At 44.9% G+C, this 17,168-nt stretch overlaps 1 protein-coding gene across 12 annotated transcripts in view; it reads right to left on the reverse strand.

Moving 5' to 3' along the window:
• Positions 1 to 1,468: 1,468 nt before the first annotated feature.
• Positions 1,469 to 17,168, reverse strand: part of HDGF (heparin binding growth factor) — a 142,552-nt gene continuing 126,852 nt past the window's right edge. For 10 of the 12 annotated variants that reach the window (XM_029581171.1, XM_029581172.1, XM_029581170.1 and 7 more), the window contains 5 exons: positions 16,797 to 16,991; positions 16,065 to 16,148; positions 15,124 to 15,204; positions 7,445 to 7,638; positions 1,469 to 5,470 (listed from right to left, as the gene is read on the reverse strand). In XM_029581171.1, the coding sequence (XP_029437031.1) occupies positions 5,464 to 5,470; positions 7,445 to 7,638; positions 15,124 to 15,204; positions 16,065 to 16,148; positions 16,797 to 16,991 (561 nt within the window). In that variant the 3' untranslated portion in view covers positions 1,469 to 5,463. The remainder of the gene's footprint in view (positions 5,471 to 7,444; positions 7,639 to 15,123; positions 15,205 to 16,064; positions 16,149 to 16,796; positions 16,992 to 17,168) is intronic. The other 2 variants (XM_029581173.1, XM_029581179.1) reach the window with 2 other exon arrangements.

The following is a 17,168-nucleotide window of genomic DNA, read 5'->3' on the forward strand; positions in this document are numbered from 1 at the left end:
AGGAAATATCTTGTTTATTATCCAACCATCTAAATATTCTAATTCTTACCAAGAGAACAACGTCATCAGGGCAGTGCCAGAATACATTCCAGTGGGAGCTAAGTATAATTCCTTTATGAAAAGAAAAAATATTTAGCATTAAAGAAAAATATTTTTTAAAAAAGGAGGTAAATTGAATTCAATAAATGGGTTTTGGTTTAAGGGAAATAAGGTTTTTAGTGGATTTAAGTAAATTTAGTGGGAGTTATTTGGAGATGTCAAATGATTACAGTAAAGTGCTGGACAAACTGAGGTGTTTTCCTTTTCCCAAGGGAGATGCAGAGTAGGAGCATTAGTGGGGGGTGAGCTCATATGAAGGTATGCCCCAAGCTGTCCTCCAAATGCAGTATCTAGGAAAACTTGCACTGAGAGGACAATGGAGTGGAAAGGTCCAAGACAATCCCATATGTGAGTAATGCTATGGGAAATATGATTATGTATTTGGTGCCTATTGGATGAGTTTTGATATGGTTGGGTTTGAACAAACCATCTTTCGCTTAGGGCCGAGAAAGAAAAGACAGGGGAGAGGATAACACATTGACTCATCTGATCAGTAGTGGTAATTGTTATGGAAGCCCTGATTTTCTGACTTGTTCCCTATGTTGTAACAGTCTCATCCATCTACATGGTTTTGGTTGTTCCAGAAAATAAAGTTGATATTGGTTTGGAATTTGTGGCAGTCTCCATTTTTATTACAGTATCAGGTAAACAGCATTGTGTTAAATTATGTAGTCACCATCCGCATGACCATTTTGAAGAATCCACAAACTAAATTTGGAAGGGATGACCACTGCATGACAGGTAAGTCTTATTCCATCATTTTGTGACTCCAGCCTGGGCAGGGGTTACACTTGCAATAGTAGAAGTGTCTCTCCAAAGCAGCCAAGTGACTATAAACCAACATCATAGCCCACAGGATTACATGGCTTAGAAAACCACATTTGGCAGTCTAGCTCTTGCTAAAAACAGGTGCAATGTACAGCAATGAAAACAAAGGCAAGCCATTTTTAATAATCAACATTTTTATTGTCCTTGGGAACTGAAATAATCTAGTTTTCAGAACTAATCCAAACGCTAAATTCAACAATAGTCGTCATCACAACCTCAATGGAGCCCAGTTGGGTCTTATTTTTCTCTATATGTTACAAATTTAATACGGTTACATCATAAAGCAGGAAAAAGATGAGGAACAGAGGTGAGACACACACACACGAGTTAAAAAGAAAAGGTCAAGCAACCTACAAAGAAATCATTAACTAAAACAATTATTTCTCCAGCTAATTCCTATTTTTTGAAAGTTTTTTTTTGCATATTTTTTTATGAAAAAACATTACCTACAAAAAACTTTTTTTTTCAATGCAGTATGCTGTGTAAGTGAAGATTAGGGTTTGAATTTAATATCTGTTTTTCCCTTTTGTCTGTGACCATGTGCCAACACTGGAGACCCCCATTTTGCCTCCCCCCCCTTTTTTTTTTTTTTAAAAGATGTTTTATACAGCAGAAGTGAGCAAAGTTTTATTGTACCAGGAGCCCAGTGGACTAGAATGGTGAGACTTTCACAAGCCAATGGTGAGGTTGTCAACACATTTCAAAGAGAGGCAAACCATGGCTAATTCCAGGGGCCACATGAAAGTTTAAATGTGCAGAGAAGCAAAAATCTAAAAGCTTGGTAAACTACTTTGAGCCACCTGGTAGGAACAGCAACTGGACTAGTGCCTACTATTCACACCAGTTCACTAATATCACACCCCTGTGAATAAGGTAAGAATTGCTAACCCCATTCCTTTTATCAAATTCATAAGTTGGATTCACCAGTCATCCTCTGCGACTGTGATAAGCCCAGCACTGACGCTCACATGCTCAGAGGACTTGTTAGCAGACTTCTTAAACCCTCAGGTTTCTTTTACTGTATACATGAAAGGATGTGTTTTGCTTTGGTTTTCTGGCTGCTTTGTTCACCACTGTCCTTCCTCTACAGAGCGCTCTTTCAGGTGTGCTGCAATTAGGAATGGCCGCTGAAGCACAGCCATGACGTCTAGCAGGGAAAGCTCAGCTTTTGCCAAACACCTAGGCTTAAACCATACAGACCTGTACCCACTTTGTGCCGAAACCTGACCACCTTGCTCCTTTCCTGCTAATGAACACCAGCCATTGTAAAATTACCTGATTAAAAGTCACTCCACACATTTTAAAAATGTTTCTTAATCCTTGGCCACTCTGCAAACCCCTGTCCTTGCCTAATTTGCTATTCATTTATATCCTGTCCAACAGCAACAGAATGAGCAGAGACAGCTGTGAAAGGCAGTGAACATCATACAGGACCAGTGCAAAAGGAGTAGTTAAGCTGATGGAGGAGCAGAAAGTGTATTTGGTGGTAAACTTTTGGAATAAAAATCTCTGTAAGAACAGCTCCAGTGGTGAACATTGCCTTTCCAGGAATGAGACCTTTGGATTGCCCATATACAGTAGGGATTTTTAGTGTGCACTATTTCCATTTCGTGCACACTAGTTGAAACAAAAAATACAAATGCACATCTCTAATATGCAGCTACTGTGATTTCCAGCTCTCTAGTTACACCCCCCCCCCCCCCCCCCCCCCCGATTGGAACTGGAACAGAACACACAGGATGTTTTCTGGCCTTGTAAGATCTGATCCTAGGACAGTTAGCAATTACACCCGGGGCAGCCAGCTGGCATCACTTCAGGAAAGAACACAGCCTGTGCTTTGTCTTCCAAGTTCACAGTAGAGGAACAGACTATTTCAAACCTTAAGCTTCTGAAGAGACAGCAGCTGAAGGCACATCCTGATCTTGCACACCAGTCTTTACCACTGCCCTTATCACCATTCCTTTTACTGCCCAAAAGTAATTTTACTCGTTTTCATGATATTTTGTTTTACTATATGCTCACAGTTTAAAATCCATGAACCATACGACACTGTCTGACACACAAGCAAGCAATTTATATCTTTGGAAACTTGCAATTCCTAGTCCTCAAATGGTCTAAAGATGCCCATTAGTATGAGAGGTGAGCCCAGAGAACTCAGCACTCAAGCCGGACAGAATTAGACTGTATATACAGAAATTAACAGCACAGATGGCTGCTAACTGGGCTCTCTCTCATCACGGTGAAGGTAGCTTCTAAAGCCCCCATGTTATGCCTTATATACAAGGTTTAAAACCTTCACCAGTGGGTTTTATTAAAAAATACATTAAATATTTTTTTTTCAATGCATTATGTAGCATTTCTGCACTTTAATTTACTTTTCCACTTAGTGTTTAGATTTTTCATCATTCTTCATTTTTTATCAAAACAAAAATATTAAATGCACTTTATTCTTTAAAATTTTTAAAGTAAACCTTGTACAAGGGGTAACTGCACTCCATGCCGTACAGTTATAAAGATTATATGGCTGAAAGCACTCTGCCTTGACACACACCTACATCATCTTTGCTACTGGTACACTCCCAAATGTGTCCCCTCCCCATCCACCCCCCATACATAACTCAAAATTTGTTGAGAACTGAGCTGAAAGTTTCAGCCGCCATGACTTCTCACCAGAGTCCCTTTAAGTAACTTCTGTTGGGAGTAGGCATTTTTTTAGGCAGACATGTTTTTCTCATCACTATTACACTACCTCTTTTCCTTTCTCATCCCAAGCACAACCCAGCTGAATTTAAGGAAAGCAAACTTCCCCCCCCCTCCCCAAAACACCACCACAGTATCCCTACCAACACATAACAGAGAGAGGGAAAATTATCAGTTTTGTAGCTGCTGCTATCAAATATCCTGATCCCAGCCTGCAACTGCCCCAGACCAAGAGAGGTAGCACTTACACTCTGCTCAATCCATCCACCCTCACCCCAACTGCAAGCATGAGCTTCTACAATGCGGATATTAAGTATAGGATAGGGGGAGGCGGAGGCACAAAGCAAATCAAGACGCCTGTACCATCCCGCATGCATGCCTGTTGGATTTCACCATCTGCAACAGCTAAAGGAAGAGGAACCAGAAATAGTCTGAGCTGTCTTTTTGTTTAACCACTTACAACATAAAGAAAAAAAAAGTGAAGGGGTTGAAAAGTTTAAGTATTGGTTACAGGATTTAGGCTTAGATTTGGTTTATTTTAAGTTTAGTTTGCTTCTGCGGCATTTAACATTTGTGTATTGAAACTGCATTGTTTTGATCAATTTTTCCAATACAAGCTAGCAGTTGGTGTGTCAATCCTGGGTGAAAGAATGGTGTGGGCAGAAGCTGCATACTACATACTCTGACTTCATTTCTTCTCAGAGGACAGAAGCAGCGCAGCAATACCTGAGCAACTGGATAGGCATGGTACAAGTACTGGGTACAGTGCTGGGATCCTTCCGACCAATCATTACAGAACAAACTAGAGGGAAGACCCCCCCCAGTTTTATGCCGGTTTCAGATTAATCTGACAAAGGTGGACTGTGCCTACCTACTGTATTTGTTGAAATTTAGCCATTTAACAGGGTCAGGCAGTAGGAAACAGATCTGCAACTTCTGCACTAATGCAGAGTCCCTGTACATTCCCAGATCTGGGTTTTGCCTACCCCTCCAGCCAATAGAGACAGAGAAAGTTTCGCTGACACTGATATAACCTGGTGTGCCACCTGCTGTTCACCAGTATTTCTCTGTCTCCAGCAGATGGTGGTGAGCAGGTAAGAACCACATTTTCTTTTTATCAGGCGCTGTGCATCACATCTAAAAATAAAGTCATTCCAAGTGCCATGAGTTTTGGGGGGGGGGGGGGGGGGGGGGCGCTTCAGAAACATACATTCTGGTCCTAGATTTTTCAAAGACCTCCTTTAACTGGGCTGACTACAGCATGGACACTAATGGATTAGCAGATTTCCAGCTTTACAGATTAAAATGTAAAAAGAAAAAAAAAAGCACATAGCAGGGACAATCACTAAAAAAGAATTAAAAATGCATATTAAAAAAAAAAGCAGAAGGCAATTGTTTTATCCCCAGGGGGCACATTCCATACCTCCTTGGTGGGAGTGGAATGAGCCCCCTTTTCTTGCCATTCCAAACAGGACTTGAAACTCAGGCGAGAAGGATTAGCCAGAGGTGATGTGGGGGGAGGGGAAAAGCAGGTAATGGAAAGGAAGTGGAGTAAGTGATAGATGACTAAAGTTTGCAAGGCCTGGAATTATTTTTAACATGACCTGACCAACACCTTAGAAATCACTACTGCAAGCATACACCCCTGGCAACTGCTGGGTCAGGACTCTATTTTAAGCTGCATTTATTGGTTTCTTTTGGAGTTGTAAGCGCGGTGAGCTGACGATGAAATTCGGTTCTTTTGTTTTGTCTTCTTATTTCTTGTTTAAAAGCACCCAGGCAGGCCCAGCAGACAACTGGTTTGGGAGTTTCAGCTCATCTTCAAAATGCTGGCAGCTACAGACTGAGAAAAAGAAAGAATGGGGTTTTATTTTGATTTAGATCTATTTTTTTTGCAAAAATTGAATCATTATGAATACATATACTACAGAACACACAGCCTCCAAGTGGCAGTCCCCAGCTTTATTCTCAACAAGGATTTGGCCACAGCATGCTTAGCCCAGGTGCTGCTCATGTGCTGCTCATGTGCACAGGCTGGGAAAGCCAGGCAGCAGACTGAAGTCCAATCCTGAAAGCCTGAATATTCCGGTTCCTGAATATAACGTGCCTTGAAGTCAGACAGACAGACCATTGTGGCCACAGTTATACAGAGATCAGGAGCAGGGCAGTAAACACCACTTCTGCAGAAAGCAGGTCTCCAGTGCATGCCTTTTTATTGCTGTGCATTATTAAGCACTGCGCAACTTGTACGAGTCTCATTAAATGCCTGCTATGCATTCCCAAAAGGTGTAACCATACAATCATTAAGGCCATTGCAAGTTCAAATAGGCTAAGGGGACTGTAAGGGATGGGGACAAGACCCAGGTGAAGGAGCTGGGATTGGGTAAAGTGATATTAAAACCATCCTCTCCTTGTTCTGTTTAATGACCATAAGGAAGAGAATCTCAGCAGTGAGAGTTCAAGCATTGCCAAATCAGAAACAATGCTGGAGTAAAAGAATCAACCAGGAAGCCAGATGAGAGAGGGTGAGAGAATTGTTTTTCTAAGTGTGACAAAGCAAACAAACATTTGATATCATGCAATGTCCATCAAGTTCTTCTCCACCAGGAGAAACCTGCAAATTGTTTAGGCATAATCTGACCACACAGGAATTCCCATGCTCTGAATCAAAGAGGAAGGGGGCTGGTACTGGTCTCACTTTACCGATAAATCCTGGAATGAGCAGTGTATAGCTCTAATATGGTCCCTTTTTATTTTTTTAGTGCAATATTGCCTCCCTTCATTTTTAACAGATTTAATGAATAGTTTTTATTTATGAGTGCTCCATCATGTGTTCGGAGGCGAGCTAAAAGTGCTGCTCAAATTTTCAACTGCGGCTCGTCAAGGTCACAGGACAAGATGAACCTACCAAGTCACTTGAATAAGTTTTATGTTATCAATAGGCTATGATAGGGCTAAATCTTTTTAAAAGATTGAGAGATGGGGTTCAGTGCACTGCTAATTAAGGAATTGATCATCTTACAATCTTTTATTTCAAAGAGTCAACCCATGGTGCTCTGGACAATCACTTCTGGGATTGCAACAGTGCCCTCTAGTGGTTCCTTAGAGTAGTATGTGAATTCTCCCTCACATCCAACCACGAGTGGAGGACATGCATGGTCATGGCAGACCAGCACAGATAGTGCTAAATTCATAAAAGAATAAAATAGCTAAGCTCAAATATTCCTATTCACAGGTTTAAACAAACCTCCCCTGACCAGTATCACCTGGTGATTAAGATGGTGTACATGAAAAACTCAACACTATCAGGCACTCACTGGTGGTTTGTATGCAGACCATGAACTGCAGTGAAAAGATGTAGACCCTCCCTACCCCCCAATTTCAGAAATTCCTCACAATCATGAGAAACGGTCCATGAAGCCCAGCATCCTGTCTCAAGACAGTGGCCAGGCCAGGTTGCCGGGAAATACCAGGAAGCCCCTTAAGTCTACCTGGCAATAACTGTTAATGAACCTGTCCTTTCAGAAACTTGTCCAAACCAGTTTTAAACTCCACTATATTACTAGCCTTGACCACATTCTCTGGCAATAACATTTAAATCTACGCGTTCCTAGTGCTATCTGAAAGAGAAAAAAACCTTTCCTTTACCACCTGTTCCACACTACTCCTGATTTTATAAACCTCTCTTCCCCACGCTGAAGAGCCCCAGCTTGTTCAGCCTCTCTTCATAAGGGAGCTCTTCCATCCCCTTTACTATATGGGTTACCTTTTCTAGTTCTCCATCTTTTCTGCCCCTTCCCCAGCATGGGGCACCTACCTCTCCTTGTGATCTTTGCTCTCTTCAGCAGGAAGAGTGTGGCTTTCCTGGCGCGGCTCCTCTTTCTCCGCGGCGTCGGCCACGTCACGGGGCTCGCTGCTGCTGCTGTTCTTCTCCGCTTCTTTGGCAGACTCTTCATTTTCTAGCTTCTCCTCTGCTTGATCTTCTGCCTCCTTGGCTCGTTTAGGGGAATCCTGCGACACCAAGGGAAACAGTGACCATACCATGCAGGACTTACCATTATTATACTAGGGGAATGATGAGGCCCAGCATGTATTTACATGGCACTGGTGTACGCGGAACTGGACGAGATACCTCCCAAGGCCATGAGAGCCCTTCCTTAAAGCACGAAGATGAAGTGACTTGCTCAAGGTCAAGATGGATAGAGCACATGTAATGACGATACATTTCTATGACGTCATTGTCATCTGTGCAAATGAGACTAGTTCACCAGGAACATGTTTTTCTATACTCACTGCTGTACACAAGTTTTTTGTATGATCTCCCCCTCCCACCATTATCTCCAAAGACGATAAAATACATTTGTTGTCCCCTCTTGACCTTGGATCTTCTGTTCCACACCACCTCCACTCCCACCTCTCTTATGTCCAGGTTTGCCTCCATATTTTTATTCTCTCTTCTTTCAACCTCTATGGGACCATTGATACTGAAATTCACAAGGAGTGTGCGCTGACTTTTACCATTATTATCTGGCACTATGAAGGTGTGCTGTTCCTTTTTATCAAAAAAAGTGGTGGGGATGGAGGGGAATATATCACTTTAGTGAATAAGCATGATCCCTGAAGGGACACCATATGGGCTGGTACAATGGGAATACAAAATTACTGAAAAGGCAGCTCTTGGTTACATAACATTAATTTGACCTGCTTTTGGAGAGGCCTCTCATATTGCCTGGATAACTGGTGTTTTCCCACACCCCCACTGCTTTTACTCTACATATATAGAAGGAATTAAAACCTCTGTATCCCATTTTGGAAACCAATGCTGGGGGGCTCACTTTGCATCTCTCTGCTGCATCCCACAATCACCATGTGCTAATCATTCCCATTTTACCAAGTCCAGTAGTGTCCTGGTCTCTCTAGCATTCTGCACTTCTTAAGAATGACTGGGTGGGTGGGGAGAAGGGCATAATTCATCAGGCTCTGCCTTTCACTGGACGGGGTCCAGCATGGACTCCAGCAGTGCTATAATCTCAAAGCCACAGGCTCCGCTTTACTGATGGCTGGCCTGCTTTTGACCCTAGCCAGAGATACAGATGTCCTTTCTCACATCGCTGCTGGGTTACCTGTTTCAATGACAACAGGATATCAAGCAGCATCTGAGCGTTCCCCCATGTGCACCAGGGCTCTAACTTTTACAACCGCTACCAGAAATCATAGAAAGCTTCCAGACAAGAGTGGCAAGATTGGGTAGGTTTGCCCAACCATTTATGATCTAATTCCCTCAACCACACTATACCAATGTAGGGACTGGATATCAAACTACTGGCCACCCCATCCCATTAAGCAACCTTCAGAAAAATTGGTTCTTACTTGCTAATTTTCTTTCCTGTAATACCACAGATCAGTCCAGACTCCCGGGTTTTGTCTCCCAGCAGATGGAGTCAGAAAAAGTTTCACTGACACTGCCAAACGGGAGTAGCTTGCTTATTACGGAGGTTACTATCCCAAACCAATTAGCTAGATACTTCACTTAGAGGCAGCTCCAGCACTGCTGTCTGCATCGATGGTGGGGGTGGAAGGGAATTGGAACCAAAAAGTTACCAATAAGGGCCCTGACCTCAGCGGTCAGAATAACAGATTATGAAAACAAATAGGTGTGAAAGCTTGCTGGGCAGACTGGATGGGCCGTTTGGTCGTCTTCTGCCGTCACTTCTATGTTTCTATATAATCCGGTGTGCCACCTACAGTCCCTCAGTATTGACCTGTACCCAAGACCATCCCATAACAATCCTAATGAAATAGGATTCCACGATGAGCAGGAGAAAAAGCAAAATCCCGCCTTGGAAAATAAAAAAAATCTTTTCTTTGTAACTCAACCAGGAGAACAAATTTGAAATCCTCCATAAGGAGATCTCAGAATCCAAGATCTTAAAAAAAAAAAAAAAAAAAAAAAGCTCCCTACATGACAATGCCTGTAATTCCGAAATTCTTCTAGCCAAACAAATTGCCACCAGAAAGACCACCTTCAAAGTGAGGTCCCTTCACAGCTGCCCTCCTTAGAGGCTCAAAAGCAGCTACACACATTCCTTTTAGAAGTTAAGATTTCATGAGGGACATATTTTCTGCACTGGAGGACGCAGATGTTTTGCCCTCAAAGGAAGCGGATCACATCCGGACAGCAGCCACAGACATTCCATATATCTTGCCACGAAGACAGCCTAAGGCCACAACCTTCATTTTGAGAAAGTTAAAGGCCAAGCCATTCACCAAACCTTTCTGCAAAAAGGCTAAGATGAGAGCTACTGAGGCCTTACTCCCTGACCCATACACCAGGACTCAGATCCTCACACAGGACAAGTGGAAGACTTCCTAGCTTGCAATAAAGTGAAAATGACATCCTCCGCATATCCTCTCTCTCTCTCAAATGCCTCCTCTCAAGAGCTAAGCCGTGAGACAAAAACGATCTGCTCAATCCGAAAATATCAGACCCTGCCGAAGGTGGTTTGGCAAGTGAGCGAGCCGCAGCAGTCTACCACCAGGTTTAGGGTCGCAAACCACGGCCACTCCGTTGCTACCAGGTTCACTTCTCCGGGATGACTTTCTATCAGTCTTATTACTTTTCCCACCAGCGGCCATAGGGGAACATGTAAAGAAGAATCCCTCAGGGACAAAGTAGGACTAAGGCATCAGCCCCTTCTACCCCATGATCTCTTCTGCGACTGAAGAATCGGGACATCTTGGCGTTCCTTTGAGACACTTTCAAGTCCAGATGGGGGACACCCCACCTGTGATATAGGAGTCATTGCCTCCTCTGAAAACTCCCACTCTCCGGGATCCATCTTCTGACAACTGAAAAATCTGCTTGAACACTCCATTCCGGCTACGTAAGACGCTAACACTAGATACTGTTCTGCCCAGAGAAACAGTTCCTGGGCCACCGCCTGACTCCTGGTTCCCCCTTGTCAGTTGACACAGGCCACAGTGGTTGCATTGTCCGACAAGATGCATACCAGGTGACTGCTCAGAGGCAGAAAGGCAAGCAATGGGAAACGCACCGTTCTTGTCTCCAAACAACTGACAGACCAGGACTCCCCTCTTCCTTGGACCATTGCCCCTGGGCCGACTGACTGGCACCCCACCCCCCCCTACCCCAGCTGGAAAAACTGGCATCGGTGCTAACTACCACCCAGTCTGTAACCTCCAAGTCCACTCCATGACGCAGATGATCCAGACCAAGCCACCATGGAAGACTGTACCTGGCAAGCACCTCGAGCAACAGAAGATGAAACTGTTCAGACAAAGAATCCCAGCAAGAAAGACGAGACCTCTGCAGAGGTCTCATGTGCGTAAAGGCCCAGCTCTATAATCAAGGCCATGGAGCCCAACACTTGAAGGTAGTACCAGACCCTGGGCACTGCCATATCCAAACAGCCTATGCACCTGCATCTAGAAGCTTGAGAATGTGACCCTCTGTAAGAAAAACCTCTCTTAACTGGGTGTTGAAGCATGTTCCCAAAATTTCCAGAACCTGGGACGGGGTGAGCTGACTTTGCCAGATTCACAACCCAGCCTAGAGACCTCAACTGCTGAAAGACTTGAGACACTGCTTGAGTGCATAGGGCTTCCAACTTCGCCCGAATGAGATCCTTAAAAATATCATGAATGTAAACAGTCACTATCTGCTTCGGGGCGCTGACAAACTGGAGGACCTCCAACATCTTATGCCGTGCATCCCCCTTCGTAAGAAGCTAGAAGGGGGTGGTCTTGGCCTTGGTCCGTACAAAGCCTGCAAAGGAGAGGTCCTCTGGGGGAGATAGTTGCCTTTCCTCCAGGGGCGATGGCTCCGAGACAGGATCATCCGAGATTTCTGAGGAAGACTCCGAAGAGTCATCTCCTCCTCGCTGAAGTCCCCGAGGGGCCTACATGAGTTAGGTCTTCGCAAGTCCCTGGACCTAGGCACTGAGGGCCTCAAGGGAACAGAAGGCACCGATGGAGCAGTCGATCCCAATGGAAGCAGGGGCACTGAGGGCCCTGGAAGGCTGGATGGCCCAGGCAAGCGCTCGGGAAACTAAGGCCTCAGGTCCACTGCACCCGACGGCGCTGGCAGTCAGTGTGCATCTTCTTCCTTGGAGGAACCAATGATGTGAATCTCACCTGAGGGGGGGCATTGTGTCCATTGGGGAACAGAGGGTCCCTCGGGCACAGCTTGCGTCAGTAATGCCAAGCAGAATATCCAGATGCTCGAGCAGGGGCGCCAAAATGGAAGGTGCAGGCTCCGGCACCAGTATGGGGGTGGTTCAAAGCTCCATAGGGCTCCTCCTGGAAGTCCTGTGAGGTCAGGACTGATGGAGGGGGGATGAGGAGTCACCGGCACTTCCTTGGATCTCCGAGGAGGCATGGTGCCCGGCACCGGTATGGGTGGGGAATGCCTGGGACTCCTGGGCCTGTCGGTGGGGCCTCCTCGTCACTGGGTTGCTTTGGTGACAGCCCGGCAGTTGCCGGTGCTGCACCGGGACCGGAGCAATGCATCGATGGCGACCGGTGTCTGTTTCCAGGATCTGCTACAATGCTCGGCCTGGTCCTTCCCCCGGTGCCAAGGAAGTCAAGGATCCCGATGCCCTTGAAAGTGGAGAGACCATGGAAGAGCAGTCACAGTCTCCACAGTCCTTAGACAATGTTGCCGGGGTAGTGGAAACGGAAAGCATATCCAGCGGTTCCCCTTGACCCCAGAGCGTCGATTCCGACGCAGGCGTGGATAGAGCAGATGTTTTGGAGCCAAAAAGTTTCTCCATTTTATCAAGACATGCACGATGGCCTTTGGGGGTCATCTGGTCACACAGCTGACACTCTTGGACATCATGTGATGCCCCCAGACAGAGGATACAAACCTCATGCAGGTCCCTGATGGACAAGGTCCATGGGCACTGGCGAAAACTGGACGATGCCATGGAAGAAAAACCAGCAAGCGGTTGATGGCTGGTGGGCCACCAGGAAGCGACGCACCGGGAATCGACCGCAGAGAAGGAGGGGACACTGTCCGTAGAAGGAGGACCCGGTGTTTGGATGGAGAAAACAAGAAAAAAAAATCTCTTAATAGCTGAGCTCCAACACCACGTGGCAAATACACCCGCGGAAAAGAAGCGACCGAAGGGGGACCTCCTGTGGATACGCGGATAGCGGCATGCTGGGCATGCTCAGTATGCCAGTCAAAGCTTCTAGAAACTGACAAAAGTTTTCCGTGCTGGGCTCCATCTGATGTCACCCATCTGTGAGGACTACCATTCTGCTTGTCCTAGGAGCAGCTGTTCGTCTTCTGTTGATCCTTCCTAAACAGATGCCTGAAGGAAAGTTGACTGAGCTAGACTGGGACCATACATCTGCTTCCCAATCACAACCAGAGAAGCTGCCTTGCTGCCATCTGTCTGCAGAGTTGAAAAATTCCTACAAGGCATTTGCAATTAAGGCCAAACTGTACTTCAGACATTGTCTCCTTCTCAAGACAGTGATGTTCCGCAACCAGGATCCACTGGACCCATTGTATATATGCCCATGGCATGAAGCTACAGCTCAGAGCTGTGCCAATGGCCAAGGCAGAAATCTGTTAAGATGGATCTCCTCCTTCCAGGCCTGAGAATTCTTAAGCACCGAATCACCTTCCACTGGAATAGAGGTCCTCTCAAATACTGCCAATACTACGGCAATCACCTCAAGAACCTGCTACAATGCAAACACTTCCTCCAAAGAAAGATACTTTGCCATGGCTCTGCCCCGGTGCATCACCTATCACCAAAACCTTTGCTTTAACCAGTCGATGAGATAGAAAATGCCTTACTGGAACCATAGAGACCCTTCTCCAATGGGGTCCTCGCTTTCTTTTGACTTTTATACTTTGGTGTTAGTTTGGGTTATGCATGACAAAGCATGGCACTTTAGTTTGTATCCTGTCCTTGAGCCATTGGCTCGGCTTTTTTTTTTTTTTGGGTCTTATAATGTAGACATCCACCAGAGCTTGAGACACAAATCCAGGGGCAAAAACAAAAAAGATTCTGCTGAACACTTGCTCCAAGACAGAAGAGAGATAGATTTAGATAGATTTTTTTTCCAAGAACAGAGGCCTTAGAATGGGATATAACCAAATCTGTAATTTGTGAAGCACTGGATCTAGGACAGGAAATCTTTTGTGAATAGTGATAGATTCAGACGGCCCCCATCTGCATCCCTCAAACCATCCTGAAACACAGAAGGAAAGAGAAAAATGGCTGCTGTTCCCACTGATCATTCTCCAGCAAAACCTGCAATAGCAACCTGTATATAATGTTCCCTCCAGACAGCACTCTTTACCCCTCCAGCCGGTGCAACTCCTCCAGAGGAGACCCCATACCTCCCACACAGATACATTTAAATCTGGAGGCTGGCAGCTGACCCAGTGGGCCCCACCAGCTTTACACTGCAAACCACGTATTGGATAAAAAAGGCTAGGACCATGGAGGGGGGGGGGGGGGGGGGAAGTGTCTACCATCGCTGTGCCTGGATCCCTAAACTTAAGGGGAAAGGAGCAAACTGACCATAGGTACCGTTCCTTACAACATGATTGTCAAACTTGTAACAGTGGTCTGCTGTTGCTGCCGCTTTGTGGCAGCTTGCTTTGATCCATCACTGATGGGGAGAGCCCAGAACAGCCCTCACTATTGCCCAGGCAAAGCCTGCCAAAGGCCCAAAGTGAAGAGTTCAGTGCAACCATCCATGCATGCCTCTCAGTGCTTCCTACCCTTCTCTAATTTCATGTAGCCACCAACTTCCACTTTGCCTGAGGGGTCCTCCCCTCCCTGCTGCAAATCGCAGTGTCCTCCTGAGACTGTACCAGGGGGAGAGCTCTCCTGCTTAGAACCAAAGCTGCTGCTAAGCCTCTTACAGGACTCATTCCCTCTGGATGTTTACTTTTTTTTTTTTTTTTTTTTTAAAGAAACATAAAGGGATCACAACTCCCCCAGAGAAACCCCCAGAAGGAAGAAAATACTTTCCTTTTGACATCGAACAGGAAAGAAGCTTCATAGGAAAGGCTAGAGCATGAGGGAGCAGTCACTGGCTATCAAAATTCTCCTCAGAGAAAGGGTATAAAACCAAAGGTCACCAATCTCCTGCTTAATCCTGCTCCACCACGAATGTAACCCCAAAACAGGACCTAAAACCCCTGGAGCCCTTCATCCTTCAACAGTAGGACTGCAGGATGGACTTGCCTACCATCTGCTGGAGACAGAGAATACTGAGCAACTCCATGTGGCACACTCTTACGTACCCACAATACAGGAAAGCTTTTCTGCTCTGTCTCCATCTGCTGGTAGGGGAGAAAAAACCAATTTGTCTGGACTGATCCAGGGGGCAATAAGGAATGTCATTTTACAGTCTGACTCCCTTTATCTCTGTTGTCTTTCAATAAGAAATCAGTGATGGAAATGTATGAAACCAAAGCTCTAAAAATCTTTAGTTACAAGCTACCTGTATCTCATTCCTATCTTCCTTTACTAGATTGTTTGCGGGAGGGGCTGTCTCATACTGTAGTGGTTCAGTACTCTCAACCTGTTGATTCAATGATGAAGATGATTATTTGATTTCCAGTGCTGATAGGTTTAGGCTGTATAACAGTTACTTCCTTTGAAACTAATTTCACTAACATTATGTGGGCCTACACCCCTGAATTTTCGTATACTTATGGTTGCACATTTTATAATTTCATAGATATAGATGGTTGGAGAAAGTTATAAGATGAACTGTAGACTGGCAATCAGGTCAGCTTCCCCCAGGGTTTTACACAGTACCAAGACATTGTGAGAACACCTATTACAAATAACCACCACTTTTTTTTTGTTATTAAATAATTCACTCAGCAGATAAAAGTCAGAAATAACGGGGAATCTCAAGTTTGCATATTTATTCTATTTTGGAAAGCTCCTAGCCACTCCCACCATTATAGATACAAGCCTATTAGGTGTTCCTGTGCAGTAATCTGGGCTAGCCCCACTCTGACCTAACTGCTCTCTGGAGTATAATACCTGAAGGGAGTGAGGGGCAAGTTAAATTTCTATTTTGGGCTTCGATTTCAAAATAATGCATACTCAAATACAATACATACATAATCCAACCCATTTGCCTTCCAATAACTTGACCAACCCCCCTCTATCACCAAGGGGCTGAGCAAGTATTACCACTAATTCCCTCAACTTCATCACACCAATATAGGGACTGGTTATTAAACTACAAGCCATCCCATTAAGCAACCTACCCTCTTATTCCCACATTCAACAGAAGCAGCATGTCCAAAGCATTTCAATTATTGTCATTTTACAGTCTGACTCCTTTTATCTCTGCTGTCCTTCAATAAGAAATCAGTCATGGAAATGTATGAAACCGAAGCTCTAAAGATCTTTGTTACAAGCTACCTGCATCTCATTCCTATCTTCCTCCTCTACTAGATTGCCTGCAGGAGGGGCTGTCTCATACAGTAGTAGTTCAACACTCTCAACCTGTTGATTCAATGATGAAGATGATTACATGATTTCCAGGGTTGATAAGTTTAGGCTGTATAACAGTTACTTCCTTTGAAACTAATTTCATTAACAGACAGTGTTTGTACATTTATGGTTACACATTTATAACTTTAAATATTGACAGTGGAATAATTCCAATCATGCCATTAAAAAAAAATGATATGAGAAGTGAATTGTTTCTAATGAGGTCATCCTTGCTCTTATAAATGTACATGGCTAACACAATGGACTCCTTTTATTCCAAGTAAATGGAACATCAGAGTGGAATCCTGGGAATAAGGTCAACAGTTCCTAATTTACTGTGTCTGTCCCTATCATTTCAGTGAGCAAGTTCCTCTGGAGGACATGACGGAAAGAGGACTACCACAGTGGCACACCGCTTGCTAATGTGCATTTGCAGCAAATGAAAGACCCTTGTTTACGAAGATATATATACTGCAAAACAACCCAAAATACATATAAGCACCTAGGCAGACCTGAAGAGGGTTCTGCAATCCCTTCCGACTTGTATCTTCCTACATTTGTTATTCCTCACATTTCAAGTCTGCTCTTTCCACAACTGGCTCTGGCTTACTCTGCCCTTTGGCTTATTAGTGGGGGGTTTTTTGTGCTCTTGCTGGTTACCTGCAGTGCATCCTCTGCTTTCCTCTTAATTCCAGCTCTCTCGTTCTTCTCCTTGGATTGCTCGTCAATCACTAGTTTGCCTTCTTCATCGCTACTGCCCTCTGCATTTCCTTTCTTCTCCCCATCGCCCTCCGGCTCCCCTTCAGCCTCAACATCTGCCTCTGGCTCCGTAGAAGATTTCCTTGCTGTGGTTGGCTGGGAGAGAAAGCAGGGAAAGTGAGGTGACCTAGGAGGTCCTCAGCCAGCTTTTATTGCCCCATGTTGCTGCACCAGGAACTCTTGTGTGGTGCTAGTGGACCAATGTTATGCTTGCAGTGTTTTTTCCCCTGTATCATGGCCTACAAGCACGTCCTTTGCCCTACAATAATTCCT

This window comes from Rhinatrema bivittatum, chromosome 16, assembly GCF_901001135.1.
Source record: "Rhinatrema bivittatum chromosome 16, aRhiBiv1.1, whole genome shotgun sequence".
In the NCBI taxonomy this organism is placed as follows: Eukaryota; Metazoa; Chordata; class Amphibia; order Gymnophiona; family Rhinatrematidae; genus Rhinatrema; species Rhinatrema bivittatum.